Below are 15,521 nucleotides of genomic sequence, written 5' to 3'. Positions count from 1 at the left end.
TCGTCCAGAATGATACATCATATACATGATGTGCAATGAGTAGCTACCCTGTAATGCATTATAGAGCTTCAAAACTGGCTTACTCACTAGTATGAATTAAACATCTTTTGAGGAGAGGGTTAGGTTTTACATTTGCTTGTGTTAAAATATAAGATGTGCATCATTTGACTTATTTTTTAGCTTTTAATACCATATTGACTTGAAAAGTGATCCTATAAGCAAAATGCTATGAGTATAGCAATTTGTTTCACCTTGAGTTTTGGATGAAATCTCTTATAAAAAATAACCAATATTAGCCAGGCACAGTGGTATATACCTGTAATCCCAGTACTCAGGGAGGCAGAGGCAGGAGGAACTCTGTGAGTTCGAGGCCAGCCTGGTCTACAAAGTAAGTCCAGGACAGCCAAGGCTACACAGAGAAGCCCTGTCATGAAAAACAACAACAATAAAATAGTGATTTGGCCTTGCATGTGACTGGATTTTTAAGAGACATAAACATAGTATACATTTACCCCCTTGATTTTTTTATTTACTGATATTCAAACAATAAATCTTTAGGTATTTTTGTATAAACATAAATTTTAACTTCATATATAGGAAGATTAATATTCTGTGACTCCACCTTGAAACTGTTGAAGAAAGGACTTTCACTGGATTGAAACATATTATTAGATATTTTGTTTGAACTTATAGAAAAATAAGTGTTTTATATTTATAAAACTAGCAGATAAGCCATTGTTATAGCCAGCCCTGTGCTCTTTAACAGGAATGTCTTTGTGTGTGTGAACGTCCTTGTTTATTGTTCTCTGCTTATAAAAGAGTCATCATAGCATTATATGTGTGTCATGTCATCTTTCTAGGACAGAAAACATAATTATCTGAGAGGGCGAGTCAACATTTCTTTTAAATAGTTTAAAAATGTATTTGTACTTTTTTCTTTTGCTTTTTTATTTACATCCTTTTCTTGTTGTGTTTAATAAATTTAAAACACAAATAAGTGATAATAAGTGTTACCAGAGCCAGAACAGCACATCTCCTGACTACCAAGTGGGGACATTTTGTAGAGAAGTGATGCTGATAAATCAAATGCTGTATAGAATTCAGCTCCAGCAAATGAAAATGATTCATCAGAAAAACAAAGGAAGTCAAGCACTGACTCTCCGCAGTGCTGTTTGACTAGGAAATCAATCAAAAGCTCTAGGAGTTGAATCCAGCCGTGTGATTGTGTATGTGAAGCAATTAAGTAGTACATTCATTCTGAAAGATTTATAGTCCTTATTTTAGTACAAGGTTTACTAATGTAAGAGTGTAACTAAGTATGAAATCTAACCAAACATACTAAAAAGAATATCTTTTTAGTGTATATCTCTCAAAAACATGAAGGTAGTTAGCAGGCTGCAGGTGCTGAAGTTTAAAATGCTGCTCTGTGAAATGTGTGCCTGGGCTTCTTGGACTCACCTTGTTCGTATTAGATAAGCCATATGATAGCTAGTTTTACTAGTTGGCTGAACTATTACAAGGAACAATCAGTAACTGGCCCAGTCATTTTACAGCCACCAACATGTCTATGGTACAGTATTGGTCATGTTTTGTGTTATCGTTAGCACATGTTTAATGAGATAAATGTTTATAAAATAGGACCCAGTAGACATGATTTCATTTAGAAAAGAAAATGCAAGTGATTGATTTTGATGCACACAGCAAAGAAGCTAATGATGATGAAGCTACAGCAGCAAAGGCCCCAGTGGGGAGTAATGTTTACCTAGCTTCACTTTAATTAATTGATCTTTCTTTGGGGCCTCCTACGTAGAGGGAATACTGAAATGGAAGATGAAAATTAAGCATTAAAAATGTATGCAAACTCTTTAACCGGCTAGCAGCCACTTTCTTTGTACTTATTCTCTGCCGTGTTTTTAAATACATGGTATTTTGAAATGAGAAGATTTAAATCAATGGAACTGAAAAGCATTGTAGATTTTGAAATAAAGAAGGAGAGAGGCCCGAGGGTGTTGATAGCACAAAGTGCATGTCTGTATAAAGAAGCAGCTTTTGTGACAAAAAGCACAATTTAATTTTAGAATGCTTTCCCTCAACTTTACAGTCTTTAGTGTTTTTGACTATTTGAATGAATCCAGTTGTTCAAACAAAATGATAGAGATACAGGGATTCCACCGTTTATACAGTCTTGGGTTGTCATGGACTGTATGTGGCGCAGGGCCATGCTGTCTCCCGTGTGGAAGTCACTCACTGGAATGTGCTTTCTTCACTCAGGTCATCTCCCAGCTCAGGATCCTGGGAAGATCAGTCACAGCTGGCTGCAAGTTTGATAGAGAAATCTGGTCTAATGAACTTTCCCCCATCCTCAATCTTTGGAAGAAACTGAACCAGGTTAGTAAAGAAGGATTGAAAATTTTACACCTTTTCCCTGTGTTACTTTTTCCAGCCCCCTGGAGCTGTGCTGTTCTGCCTGACTAACAAAGACATTCACATTCATCATTCCCACCCACACCCAGGCCCTGCTTGTCCTGAGCACACAGTCTTCACACTAGACATTCCTCCCCTGAGTCACAGTCAGTCTTCACACTGTGCATTCCTCTCCTAAGTCACACAGTCAGCCTTCACGATGTACTTTTCTCTCCTGAGTCACAGTCAGTCTTCACACTATGCATTCCTCTCCTAAGTCACACAGTCAGCCTTCACGATGTACTTTTCTTTCCTGAGTCACACAGTTGTTCTTCACACTGTGCCTTCCTCCCCTGAGTTACACAGTCAGCCTTCACACTATGCATCCTTTCCCTGAGTCATACAGTCAGTCTTCATACAGTGCCTTCCTCCCCTGAGCACATAGTCAGTGTTTGTTCTTCTCCCTGTCAGTTCATACTGAAGTTAATCTTCTTCATTCTTTGTTGTAAACAAATTTACACAAGTTTTCAATTGAAGCCTTTAGAAGATCATTTACTTTGTGTCTTTTATAATGTCTATGCTATTAACCATGTATGTAAATAGTCTTTCTTATTATGTTTACCTTTTAAATCAAAATTCACTAGATTTTAAAGGTCTTAACAAATTCTGAGCAAATGGGGTAAGTAAAGCAAAAAGATTCTGCTAACAGAATAATTGAGATAGGAGACACAGTGAAAACAGCAGGTCTCTTTGAAGACTTGTTTGTACAGGCAGGCTGTGCACTTGTGGGCTGTGGGGGTATATGTGGGTGGGTGTGTGTTGACATGTGTACGAGTGTGTACATGTGAGAGCATGACGTTGACTTTTGGTGGTGTCTCCCATTTCTCTCCATCTTGAGGCAGAGTCTCTCACTGAACTTGAACATATTCTCTTCAGCTAGTCCAGGCAGCCAGCTTGTGCCGGGGATTCCTTGTCTGCTTCCCAGGTGCTGGGATGTCAGGTTGGCCGAGCTTTCACATGGTTTCTGGAAACTCAGTGCTAATCCTCATGCTTGGCTGCACTGAGTCACCCTCCCCCCCCCCCAGCTCTTGAGGGCTTCCTAAAGGCTAAGGGAAGTCACAGCTTTATAGTCCATATTCAGCAACGCCAACTTCTGTGTCACCTTGCTGTTTGTGTCTGCTGATCATACCAAAATTTACTGGTGTTAGGATAGCGAGTGACTTTGAACTGCTGCTTATACATTTAAAATGTTTATTAGGCTCTGGCTCTTAGATATTTTTATTAGTAGTAGATTAACCTGTTTATGTTCAAATTTATTTCCTGATTCCTTTTGTGGATTGTGGTTCTGATATCAGTGTAGTTTATAAAGTCCCCATTGTGTTTGTGGGGCCAATCGACTAGGTAGGGATTTCCAGGGCAGGAGGCCCCTGTATGGTCACACAGCCAGTTAGGGAGGACACTAGAAGTCAGAATTGCAGTCACTGTCGGTGCAGGCAGCAGCAGTGTTCTTATCATGTAGAGGCGTGAACAACAGATAGGCTTCTGTGTTTGAACATGTGGCCACCATGTGGTGGAACTGTTTGGGAAGGAATCAGAGTGTGGCTCCTTGGAAGCCCTCCTCTGTCACTGAGGGCAGGATTTGAGGTTTCTAAAAGACTTGAGTCATGCCTAGTTAGTGCTCTCTCTCTCTCTCTCTCTCTCTCTCTCTCTCTCTCTCTCTCCCCCCCCCCCCACCTTATTATATCTCAAGATATAAGCTCTCAGATACTGCTCCAGCACCACGCCTCCCTGCCACCAAGCTCCCCACCATGACGGTCATGAACTAACCCTCTGAAACTGTAATCCCCAGGTAACATCTTTCTTCTGTCAGTTGCCTTGGCAGTGGCCTCTTATCACAGCAATAGAAACATAACAAAGGCATTGAGTAGAGGCAGTTGGTCTTGTGAGTGATAGATTGATGAAACAGCCAAAAAGTAACAGTGGGAGTTCAAACACTGCAGCAAATACCATCCCTGAGCTGGTGGAAGAGGGAACTTGCACTTGAGGAAACTGGGAAATAGAACCTGGGAGAAAGGCTGTGAAGTTTATCAGACTATTCCCCCTTCAGAAAAGGGCTGTAGTCTAAGGGGAGAGGGACATAGTATCTGATGCACACATCACCAAGTAAACTTTTCACTGGAGCCTGATGCTTCATAAGGCTGGTGCTGGGAACCAATAAACACTAAGGACAGTAGGTTCCCTTGAGGAGAGATACCGTTCTGGGTGACACCACAGTAAAGGGAACTTTCACCTTTGTGTGTATTTCTTGATTCTGTTATACCAACACATTTGTGCATAGCTTGAATACATTTATAAAATGATGAGAAAGAGTAATCTACTAACAAAAAAAGATATGTATTAGCTCCCAGGTTCAGGTACTGTGTATCAGCTCTCAGGAAACTCTTACTTGACCTATATGTTTGCCTTCTGTTTCCATTCTTCAGCACTTTGGATTGAAATTATGAATTACCACATACTTGTTTCTTTATTCAAGTTATTTAGCTTAATTCCAGCTAAACTAGAAGAAACAAACATGAAATTATGACTGCTTTTTAATAAGTATATTTTCAGTAATTTGGTAAAACCAATAAATTGATGTGAAAGAAATAGTTGTTGCATGTGTAAAAGAGTAAGTTTTGCAAGCTGTATTTGTTCCCAGATCTGGGTACAATAAAATGGAAATTGCAGGGTAACCAACCAGCCTGTGAGTCAGGTTGCTCTGACTTAGAAGGCTCCCTGTCTTCTATGCCTTCCCCGTGCTCTTACTGTTTCTCCTCTCTGATTCTTGTTTTGCTATTTTGTTTTCACTCCACATACCACTTAAAACTTGGTCAAATCCAGAACCTGTATTTACAGACTCCGTTTGTCCATTCGTAAAACAGAGTATTCAGAAACATGAATTCATGAGTGATTCTTGACCTTTTACATACTTCAGTGTGTCATTGATGTTATTCCTTGTTAACTGTGACATGACCTTGTTCTTTTAGAATTCAAACCTAATCCATCAAAAAGTATCACCTCCCAATGATCGACAAGGATCTCCAATATTATCGTTCATCATTCTTGAACAGTTCAATGCCATCCGCTTAGTACAAAGTGTCCATCAGTCTCTGGCTGCCCTCAGTAAAGTCATCAGAGGAACTACATTACTGAGTTCAGAAGTACAAAAACTGGCAAGTGCTTTATTAAACCAAAAGGTAAGCCAACCCTAAGTCTGTCACTTATTATTCTTTTACCTGTGTGGCTCTCCTTTCACGAAATACATTTACAAGGGATCCTGTAGCTAACTGTAACAGAGAACTTAAGTCCAGGTGGTGGGAACTATGTAGATAGAATGTATTGGTTGAAAAACTAACAGTGAGTCTAGTGGAAGCATTAAGTCATCATGACACAAGTATATAGTTCTCTAGGGTCACAGCTGCACTCTTTTCAATAACCATCTTTTTAGTACAGATGAAAAGTGAAATCCATTTTTATTTCACTTTGGGGCAAGTTTCCTATAACATGTTGGTAGCCTACCAGATCAAATTTTAGGCCCTCTAAGCCCAAAGCTGTTTCCTAGCAACTGAAACAAAAACTTTGGAATCTACATTATTTCAAACCAGTTGGATTGTGAGTATGCCTGCTCCCAAACCCATCTGCAGGCAGGTGGTGCTCTCATGTCAATGACATCTTCAGCCAAATGCCTCTAAGGTGCTGGATATGAATGGTGAGGCAAAGAGACGGATGAGTCTAGTGAAATACTGGGAGATGTTTGTCAGAAAAAGAGACATCAGCACTTTTCCCACTAAATAATTGGCCCATTTTAGTAAATAATAAATTCCATGTTATTCAGAAACAAAAAGAGAAATTGGGGAGAGAACTATGTCCTCAGTCGGTTGCCTACATGCTTTCCATAGTTGGGTGTCTACCCCTTTCCCTAGACTTGAGGATTGTTCTCCTTTGTTCTCATCGGATAGGTTTTCTGTTGGTTTTTATCTCTTGTATACGTTGGATTCTTGTGTGATGTCCTGATTTTGTCCTAGAGTGTCTAGAAATCGTTGGAACAATTGATCTTTGTTATTTCTGTCTAATGTAACAGTGTCTCAGCCTTGTCTTCAGTTCCTGACACTCTTTCCTGGAAGCTGGCTAGTTGTCGACTCTGTGAGTCTTACTACAGTTTATTTGCTTTATTGAGCTTTGCACTCTAAAGATTGTTACTCTTTTCTTTTCTTTCAGAATTTCAATCTTTTTTTCTGAATATCTCATCTAAGTTGCTAGCTTTCTCCACTAGATCTCAAATGGACTTTTCTTCACTTCTTTATGTGATTCCTCTTTGAGGTCACCAAGTATTTTTAAAAATTAAAGCTTTACATTCTTAGTCTAGTGGCATTTGAATCCTTTCTGTTTTGGGGGGTCCAGTTTTTGTGAAGTTGTATGAGGTTCTGGAGGCACCATCTTGGCATACATTTATATGTATGTATATATGTAGGTGTATGTATGTTGTTTCTGTGTTGTAGTTTGCCTCTGTTGTGTTTGATTCCTCTTCCTGTCTTATGTGAGGATCTTATCAGTCAGTAGTCAGCCTACTGCCACTTGGAAGAGGGAAAGCACACTGCAGAAATAGTAAGAATTTAAAAACCAACCATATATTTAAATATGCGGGGAAAAAAACTGTAAGTATCAACTCTAACCTTAGTACGAATAAAAAAAAAAAGAAAAAGATGCTTATAGGATAAGTTGGATGTTAACTTTACAGGCAAATGTATTAATAAATAATTGAAAGAAAAGGGATGGGCAAAGGAAGAAAACAAGCAGACAGCAAAACGTGCAGGATGGAGGATTAAAAATGAATAGTGAAAGACCATCCAATAAAACAAACACAGATGAGGCAGGACAGTCAGAAGGAAAAGCAAAGAACCAGAAGGGAGCTAGCAGCCCTTATACAAAGGGTGGAAATGCTTTGCTGGTTTGTGCTGTGGGGTGAGGGAGGAGGAGGGCATGCTTCATTTTCTCTCTGAAGCCCAGTCTTATTAGAGCAGAAAGAGCTGTCTGCAGGCTCAGCCCCTCCCTGCTTTGCCACTGGGATGCATGCTTTATGCTGCTGGGATGAATCCCTGCAGTGTTTTCTCTATCCAGGCTTGGTGGTAAGGAAGGGGCCCCGCTGGAGATGCTCCTTGCAGCTGAGGACGTCTGGGGGCTGATGCTTCTCTTGAGAGTACTTTGACAGAGCTCATGGCCTAAGAAATGTCTGAGTGGGCAGCCTTTTTACCAAGTCTCTCTGGGACTCTGAGATTGTAGGAAGCCCAAACTTTTGGGTCAGGCTGGGCTCTGGCTAGCTCACCATGCCCAGCTTGTCTCACTCTTCTCAGAGGTGGCACTGCAGCTCCCATCTGGAAATGGTGTTTGCTTCCTTCAGAGTGGGCTCTTCCCTTCCCACCAACTGGACTTGTATCCACAAATCTAAGTCACATCCAATTCCTGAGCTAAATTCTTAATTAAAATAAGGGATGTAGATACCATATATAACTTTGATTATTCTGTATTAGGCTTTGATGTCTCTGTTGGTAAAGTGGTTAACACAGAAACACGAGAATCCAAGTTTGCCATGGGAACCCTAATTTTACTCATGGGAAAAGCCAGGGCCAGCAGCACACATTTATAACTCCAGTACTAAGGGCAGGCAGACCAGTGGCCCACGGCTGTGGCAGCAGCAGCCCCCTCAGCCAGGTCAGTAGAGACCGACTGAGGGGACTGAGGGACAGTGCCTCCGTTACAGGTATGCATCAGTACCATAACCTTCAACATTTACATGAGAGTGAACTGGATTAAACTCCTTTCTAAAACTCAAAACTGTGTTTAACAAAGTACTTTTAAATCGTATGATGCAGATTTTTGGAGATAGTTTTGGGGTCTTTGAAATTCAAGTGAGAGTAGGTCAGTTTTGACCAAGAAAAATACATTAAGTTTCAATAAATTTAAAACTGTAGTATCTCATGAATTTCAAAATAAAAGCTAATTTTGATTAAATTTAAATGTTGCAATTTGTGTGCTATGTGATATAACTAAATACAACTTATAATAACACTTGATATTTTCACCAGTGTTCCTAGGATGATTGCAGTAGAAACTGTCCTGCCTAGGGTTAATCCTTACAAGTTTGTTCAACAGCTACTGGTTATGCCTAAAGCTCTGCTGCTTTGATTTTATAAAAGGACATAATAATGAGTACCTCACTAGTGCTACTATTCTGTCTTACATGTTGGAATATATTTTAAAAATCATAATTTTAAAGGCATAATCAAGTCAAAATGAAACTGACAGATTTTCTTGTCATCCCTGCCAAATAATCACAAGTGTATCATTTGATTAGGAATTAATAGATTACATTGCTTTTAAAAATCATTTTAATTGAGCCCTTTATAGAACAAGTTTTTTCAGATGATTTTAACATACTGGTTGGTGACACTAACTGCCTTTTCAGTCAGTTAAATGGGAATTACAAACATGCAGAAATACCAGCGAATCTGGGTCTTCCTAAAGTGGGGAGGTTCATGGTCAGTGTGGACAGCAGGGCTGTGCAGCACAGTGCTGGCAGAACAGAAACACACAGAAAGACTCTTGCCCTTCCTTCCCACATTTTTCCAGTGAGTTTTTATTGGTTGATTATTCGTACATATTTGCCCAGATCAATGTGGCTAGTATATGTCTCCTTAAATGCTATCTAGGAACCTTCACACTCTTCTCAGTGTTTATAACCAATATAACAAGAATAGAGCAGAACAGTGGTGAAGAAAGCTGAGGGGCCAGTGGAGGTTAGATTATAGAGACTGATACACAGTTTTTATCCAAGGATTAAGATCTGACATTCTAAAAGTAGGACTTTGTGGGATTTTGTTTATCAAAAGATAATATGCTGTCGTTTTCTTTGTGTCCTTGTTTCATCTTGGATGGTAATGCTTGCCTTGTAGAATGAATGTGGAAGGCCCGCTTCCTTTAAATATTTTTCTGTAGTTTAAGGGGGGTTGCCGTATATGTTCTTAGCTTATATTTGACAGGGCCTCATGTAGCCCAGCCCGGCCTCACAGTTACTACGTAGCTGTAGATGGGTTTATACTCCTGATCCTTTTGAGTGCTGGGATTGCAAATACATAGCAAGAACCCCATCAGATTTTTTGTTTGTTTGTTTTGTTTTGGGGGCTTAAGATTGAACACAGAGTCTTTTTCCATGCTAGCAAGCACTGTCCTACTAAGCTGTGTACCCACAGCATTAGTTCCCTCTTAGAGGTTTCACATAGCTCATCTGTGCAGCTGACTTCTCATTTACTAGGCCTTTCCTTTATAATCAATCATTATCATCATCATCACTACTGTCTCATTATTATTGTTAGTACTGCTTCTAATTCAGTCTTGTTAATGCTTTCTGTCATTTAATTTTGGGAGGTTTTATTACATTTATTTATGCATGTGTGATCACATGTGTGTATGTGTTGTAGGTCATTTTTCCTCCTGCTCTTAGCTCCCAAAATAACAACTCATGAAACTCATTAAATATTATACAAATAACTAGGCCATATAAGTAGGCTCTTCTCTGACTATCTCATAATTTAAAATAATCCCTTTTTTCTAATCTACATTCTGCCACGTGGCCAGTGACCTGAGCTCAGGTACCAAACGCCCATCCTCTTCACATTTTGCTTCTGGAATCTCTCACACTTGGCTCTATCCCAGAATCCCTTTGCCTGCCAGATGTTCAACCTATTTCCTCCCTCAGCCATAGAGCCATAGGCTTTTTAATTGACAGGTGTTGCATCCATACAGTGCACAGTTGATTCTTCTATGTGTATGGAGGTCAGTGGTCACCCACAGAAGTACATTCTTTGCTTCCTGTATGTGGGACCCAAATCCTCAGGTTTACCCAGTACCTTCACCCACTCGAACATCTTAATAGCTCCATATTTGAAAGTCCCAAGAATGGAAACATTTTTTTTTTGTTTTTCTAAGATATTTTGATGGTTTGCACATACTTGTACACATTAACAATCTTTAATGATTTTTTCATTTTTGTGATATCAGAGGTCTCCTTTATCACCCCTGACTTTTTGTCTTTTGTTTGTTGGTTAAGCTATTGAGACATTTGTCAGTTTGCTTTTCAAAATATCGGATGTTTGTTTGTTGATTAATACTTTTTTATTCTAGTTTATTTATTTCAACTATGATGTTTGTTATTTCATTTCTCCTTGTTTTAGACTTGGTTTGTTTTTCTCATTCTTTGACTTATATTTTCAGGGTGTTTATTTAAACTTATATTTTCAAACCAACATCTGTTTTAGTCATTATTCTGGTACTTATTTCTACGAATGCATAGATTATTCTAAAGTATTTGATGTTTTCTAAGTTCTCTTTCTACTCTTAAATTTGGACATTACATGTTTCTAGTTTTCTGTATATTACTGGTGATTGATACAGGCTAGCCTATAGTATTTTCTTACTTACATGACTAGGGCATCACATTATTATACTTTCATCACACTTAAAATAATACAGAATTTGCTGCTATTTATTAAATATATTGAAAATCTAGAAAGCCCTCACAGAACTGTGTTATATTACATATGTACTTACTGAATAAGTACAGTTGTGCATATTAGTGGAAACTAACAGTGGTTTAGCTACTAGAAAGATAGTTCTTACAAAAGAGCTGTTCTGAGTTATTTTATTTACTGGTTCTTAAGTTAGGTGACACAGTTCCATTAACAACTTCTCCTTGCACAGTCTGCCTGGAGCACCACTGTGGGTAAACTCACGGTGCTACTTTATGCGTAGCTGGAAAAAATTCTGTGAGGACCAAGACCCTTTTATCTTTAACAACTTTAAAATTAATCTTAAACATTTACTTGATTTCATATTGCACCAAATATCGCTTCAAGAAAACGTGGTTGGCCAGTAGATGTGTTCATTCCTTTAAGAGGTTTTACATCTAACGAATCCCATCTTAACCTCAGATATTCTCTCCTTCACACTGATGTTGATAGTCTGTATACGATGCTTCCCACATGAGCTGACCTTTTCTCCTCTACACTGCAGTGTCCTCTTACGTGGCAGAATAGGTGGGAAGGCCCCGAGGATCCCCTCCAGTACCTGCGAAGCCTTGTAGCCCGCACCCTTGCAATTCAGGTGAGAGTGGGTTAGCAGTCGCCGATTGCGTGCTCTGACCGTGGTGCATGGCCTTACCTATTGAAATATCTTCAGTAGCAACAACGACAGGACTTTACAGAGCATAAATCAGTTTCTGTGTTACTTGAAATGTTCATATCATACTCTTCAAAAGGTCTGTTGTCTGTTCATGGACTTTACATAAACATGAATTCATTTCTGTGTTATTTGAAATGTTCATATCACAGTCTTCAAAATGTCTGCTGTCTGTTCATGTTTTTTTTTTTTTTTTTTTTTTTAATCATTGATACTGTGGAGAAAAATCTACACTTGTGCAGTTGGATTGTGCATAGTGACTAAGGTAGCAACTGAAGCTGTGTCAGAACTGTGACCTGAGAGCTGTAAGGAGTATCCCCTATGGGGAAACACTTTTTCCCCACATCAAGCTAGGTAGTTATCTGTAGGGAAAATGAACAGATTAAGCGATAACAGGCAAAGATGGCGCCCTATTTACTTGCTCACATGGGACAAATTAGTGGTGCATATGGGACTCTGTGTATGCTTTTCCATGCTTGCTGCAGTTTGAACCAGCTTTACAAATACCCTTTTTGTTTGTTTGTTTGTTTGTTTGTTTGTTGTTACATAGTCTTGTTGTGTGGTCCAGGATTACCTCAAGTCCTTCAGCCTCAGCTTCTCAAGGGTGACTTCTCCTCGCTGTAGACGAGTGTATTTTTTAAGCTATTTTACCTGGGGTTCCTAATGCCACTACCTCCCTTCTGACTCTTATCCACCCTAATACCTTCTAACCAACACACTAGGTAGGAGAGAAAGATTAGTGTGAAGAGGGGGCAAAGTTAACTTTGGCTACTTCTGGCTGGTTAGGGTCGCTGGAGTCTTTGGGCAATACCAATCTCAGTCATTAGGATATCTAGCAGTCCAGCAAAACAGCAACAGAAGAACAAGCAAGCAGGTGCTATTGTTTTAACTCTACTTTATTTTGGGTTCCTTACACTTCTACCTTCCTTCAAAGCAATTGGAAAATGAGTACATTGGATTTCAAAGCAATTGGAAAATGAGTACATAACTCTCTGGATGAAGATGCCTCATACGTAACTGGACATCTTTGTATTTCCTTTCCCTTCTTCCTCTAGAATTGGGTAGAAAAAGCAGAAAAGCAAGCTCTTCTCGCTGATACACTTGACCTGTCAGAGCTCTTCCATCCAGACACATTCCTTAATGCTCTTCGCCAGGAAACTGCAAGGTAGTCAGAATGAATACTTTATTTTCCCTGGGGTATTTATGTTTTGTTTCTTCATCTCTAGTCACATTGCCTTGATTTGTTTCCCCTAACAGTTCACCTTTAGGAACAGTCAATTTTTACTTTCAATGTCATAGCTTTATTAAAATTGGAAAAAAAAAATACTTCCTAAGTTTGCTCATTTTTTAAAAATTTATTTATTATTTATTACAGTTTATTCACTTTGTATCCTAGCTGTAGCCCCCTCCCTCATCTCCTCCCATTCCTCCAATCCTCTGTGCCCCTTCCCTAGCCCACTGATAGGGTAGGTCCTCCTCCCCTTCTATCTGAACTTAGCCTAGTAAGTCTTATCAGGGCTGGCTGCATCATCTTTGTTTGTGGCCTGACAAGACTATACCTTTCATGGGGGAGGTGATCAGAGAGCCAGCCAGGATAATTTTCTTGATAGATTCTATTTACCAAAGCTGAATCAAGATTATGTAAATAAGATAAATAGTCCTATATCCTCTAAGGAAATAAAAGTTGTCATAAAAAGTCTCCTATCCAAAAAAGACCAGGGCCAGATGGTTTCAGCGCAGAATTCTACCAGACCTTTAAAGAAGAGCTAACACCAATATTATTCAAATATTCCACAAAATAGAAACAGAAGGAACATTACCAAACTCATTTTATGAGGCCACAGTCACCTCAATAAAGAAATAAAGATAACTTCAGACAAATGTCATTTATGAACATTGACACAAAAATACTCAATAAAATACTCGTGAACCAAATCCAAGAACACATTAAAGATACCATCCACACGACCAAGTAGGCTTCATCCCAGGCATGCAGGGGTGCTTCAACATAAGAAAACACACCAATGTAATCCACCACATAAACAAACTGAAAGAAAAAAAACACATAATCATCTCCTCAGATGCCAAAAAGCATTTGACGAAATTCAACACCCATTCGAGTTTAAAGCCTTGGAGAGATCAGGGATACAAGGCGCAAACCTCAACATAGTAAAGGCGAATACAGCCAGCCTAGAGCCAACACCTCAGACTACCTGAAAACACAATTTCACAGAATCGTTTAGGAGGCTGCTTTGGATAAGTTTCATGTGAACAGAGCTGGTGGTTAAGGTCAAGCTGGTCTTTGTGCCAGTGCCAGCTTACTGCATGTATATAGGTCCTGTTTGTAACAAGGCAGAACATAAGGAGAATTTCTAGAATGTTCTTAAGAAGAAGTAGTTCAGTTCTGGGACTGATGTTTATCTTTACTCAAGATATTTTGTTCATTCAATAAAAACTTACTTAATATCTTTTATGTGCTAAAATTTGAAGGCTATGATCAAGTTGTAGAATTTAAACTGTCAAAAGCCCTCTACCTAAGAAACTTGAAATCTCAAAGGAAGATTGACATTTAAGCAAATAATGTTAAAACCTTAGGCATTTATTTACTTAATTTGGTAGCTCTTGCTTGTGTATTATAAACATTTGGGTTTAAAATAAGTCATTGAAAATAAATATATAGTTACTGTGTTTCCTAAGGGCATTGTTTTACGTGTTTTGGGTTTGGGTCTAGAGAATGCCCTCTGGGCCGCGTACCTGCCAAGCAGATGCTCTGTTGCTAGACTTGTATGTGTGTACCCAAGGTTATCTCTCCTGACACTGTTGTTTACTCTCACAGAGCGATGGGCTGCTCTGTGGATAGCCTTAAATTTGTCGCATCCTGGAAAGGCCGACTTCAAGAAGCAAAGTTTCAGATTAAGGTACTGATTTGTGGTGCTGAATTTTAAAATGTGTAACTGAAATGTACATTTCTAACTCATAGGCTCCTGTTCTTATAATGTAAGATCAACTCATAGATTACAGTCAAATTATGTAAGATTTAACATGAAAAACCTTACAGTAAGATGTATGTGATCTAATATAAAGCTTTAATTCTACTTGCTAAACTTTGAAAGAGGAAAATCTAGAATGCATTATTTTAAAATGTACTTTGAATCGTGACCACACACAATGAGAGGGCTGGAGAGTGGCTCCAGCAGGGCCAGCTCTAGTCACAGATCAGCACTGGCCGCACTCACCGTGCGCAGCTGCTGTGGGCTGTGCCCGAAACCACTCCAGTCCTCTGTGTGGCATCTCCGGCCCCTCAAGACGGGACTTTCTTCACCACACGGTGTCAGTGCAGCATTCCAAGAGAAAATCTTGCTTAAAGTTCACCTTTGAAAGTCCTATTACCAATAACAGGTCAAAGCAAGCAACAAGCTGAGCCTAAGTTCCAACGTTGGAGATGAAATCAACTCATAATGGGAGCAGCTTTAGGATCATTGTTCTTAAGCTGTGACAACTGAGACACTAGGCTATTGCTGTATGAAAAACTGATGGAGTATAGTAAAATAACATACTAAATCCAAAACAGACCCGTCCCTGCAGAGAAAAATCGTACAAAACGTCGTCACCCACAAACTTCGCCCTAAACATATATGCATAGAGGATTGCTGTGACAAAACATATACACATAGAGGATTGCTGTGACAAAACATATATGCATAGAGGATTGCTGTGACAAAACATATACACATAGAGGATTGCTGTGACAAAACATATATGCATAGAGGATTGCTGTGACAAAACATATACGCATAGAGGATTGCTGTGACAAAACATATACACATAGAGGATTGCAGTGACAAAAA

At 39.2% G+C, this 15,521-nt stretch overlaps 1 protein-coding gene across 2 annotated transcripts in view; it reads left to right on the top strand.

The window, feature by feature from the left end:
* The window catches only part of Dync2h1 (dynein cytoplasmic 2 heavy chain 1), a 202,259-nt gene that overhangs the window by 174,777 nt on the left and 11,961 nt on the right, over window positions 1-15,521 (top strand). For both annotated transcript variants that reach the window (XM_021652837.2, XM_021652836.2), the window contains 5 exons: window positions 2,272-2,388; window positions 5,430-5,639; window positions 11,509-11,598; window positions 12,729-12,838; window positions 14,510-14,591. In XM_021652837.2, coding sequence (XP_021508512.1) covers window positions 2,272-2,388; window positions 5,430-5,639; window positions 11,509-11,598; window positions 12,729-12,838; window positions 14,510-14,591 — 609 coding nt within the window. The remainder of the gene's footprint in view (window positions 1-2,271; window positions 2,389-5,429; window positions 5,640-11,508; window positions 11,599-12,728; window positions 12,839-14,509; window positions 14,592-15,521) is intronic.

Source organism: Meriones unguiculatus, chromosome 1 (genome assembly GCF_030254825.1).
Source record: "Meriones unguiculatus strain TT.TT164.6M chromosome 1, Bangor_MerUng_6.1, whole genome shotgun sequence".
Taxonomy (NCBI): Eukaryota; Metazoa; Chordata; class Mammalia; order Rodentia; family Muridae; genus Meriones; species Meriones unguiculatus.
This window is presented reverse-complemented; position numbering and strand designations above follow the sequence as displayed.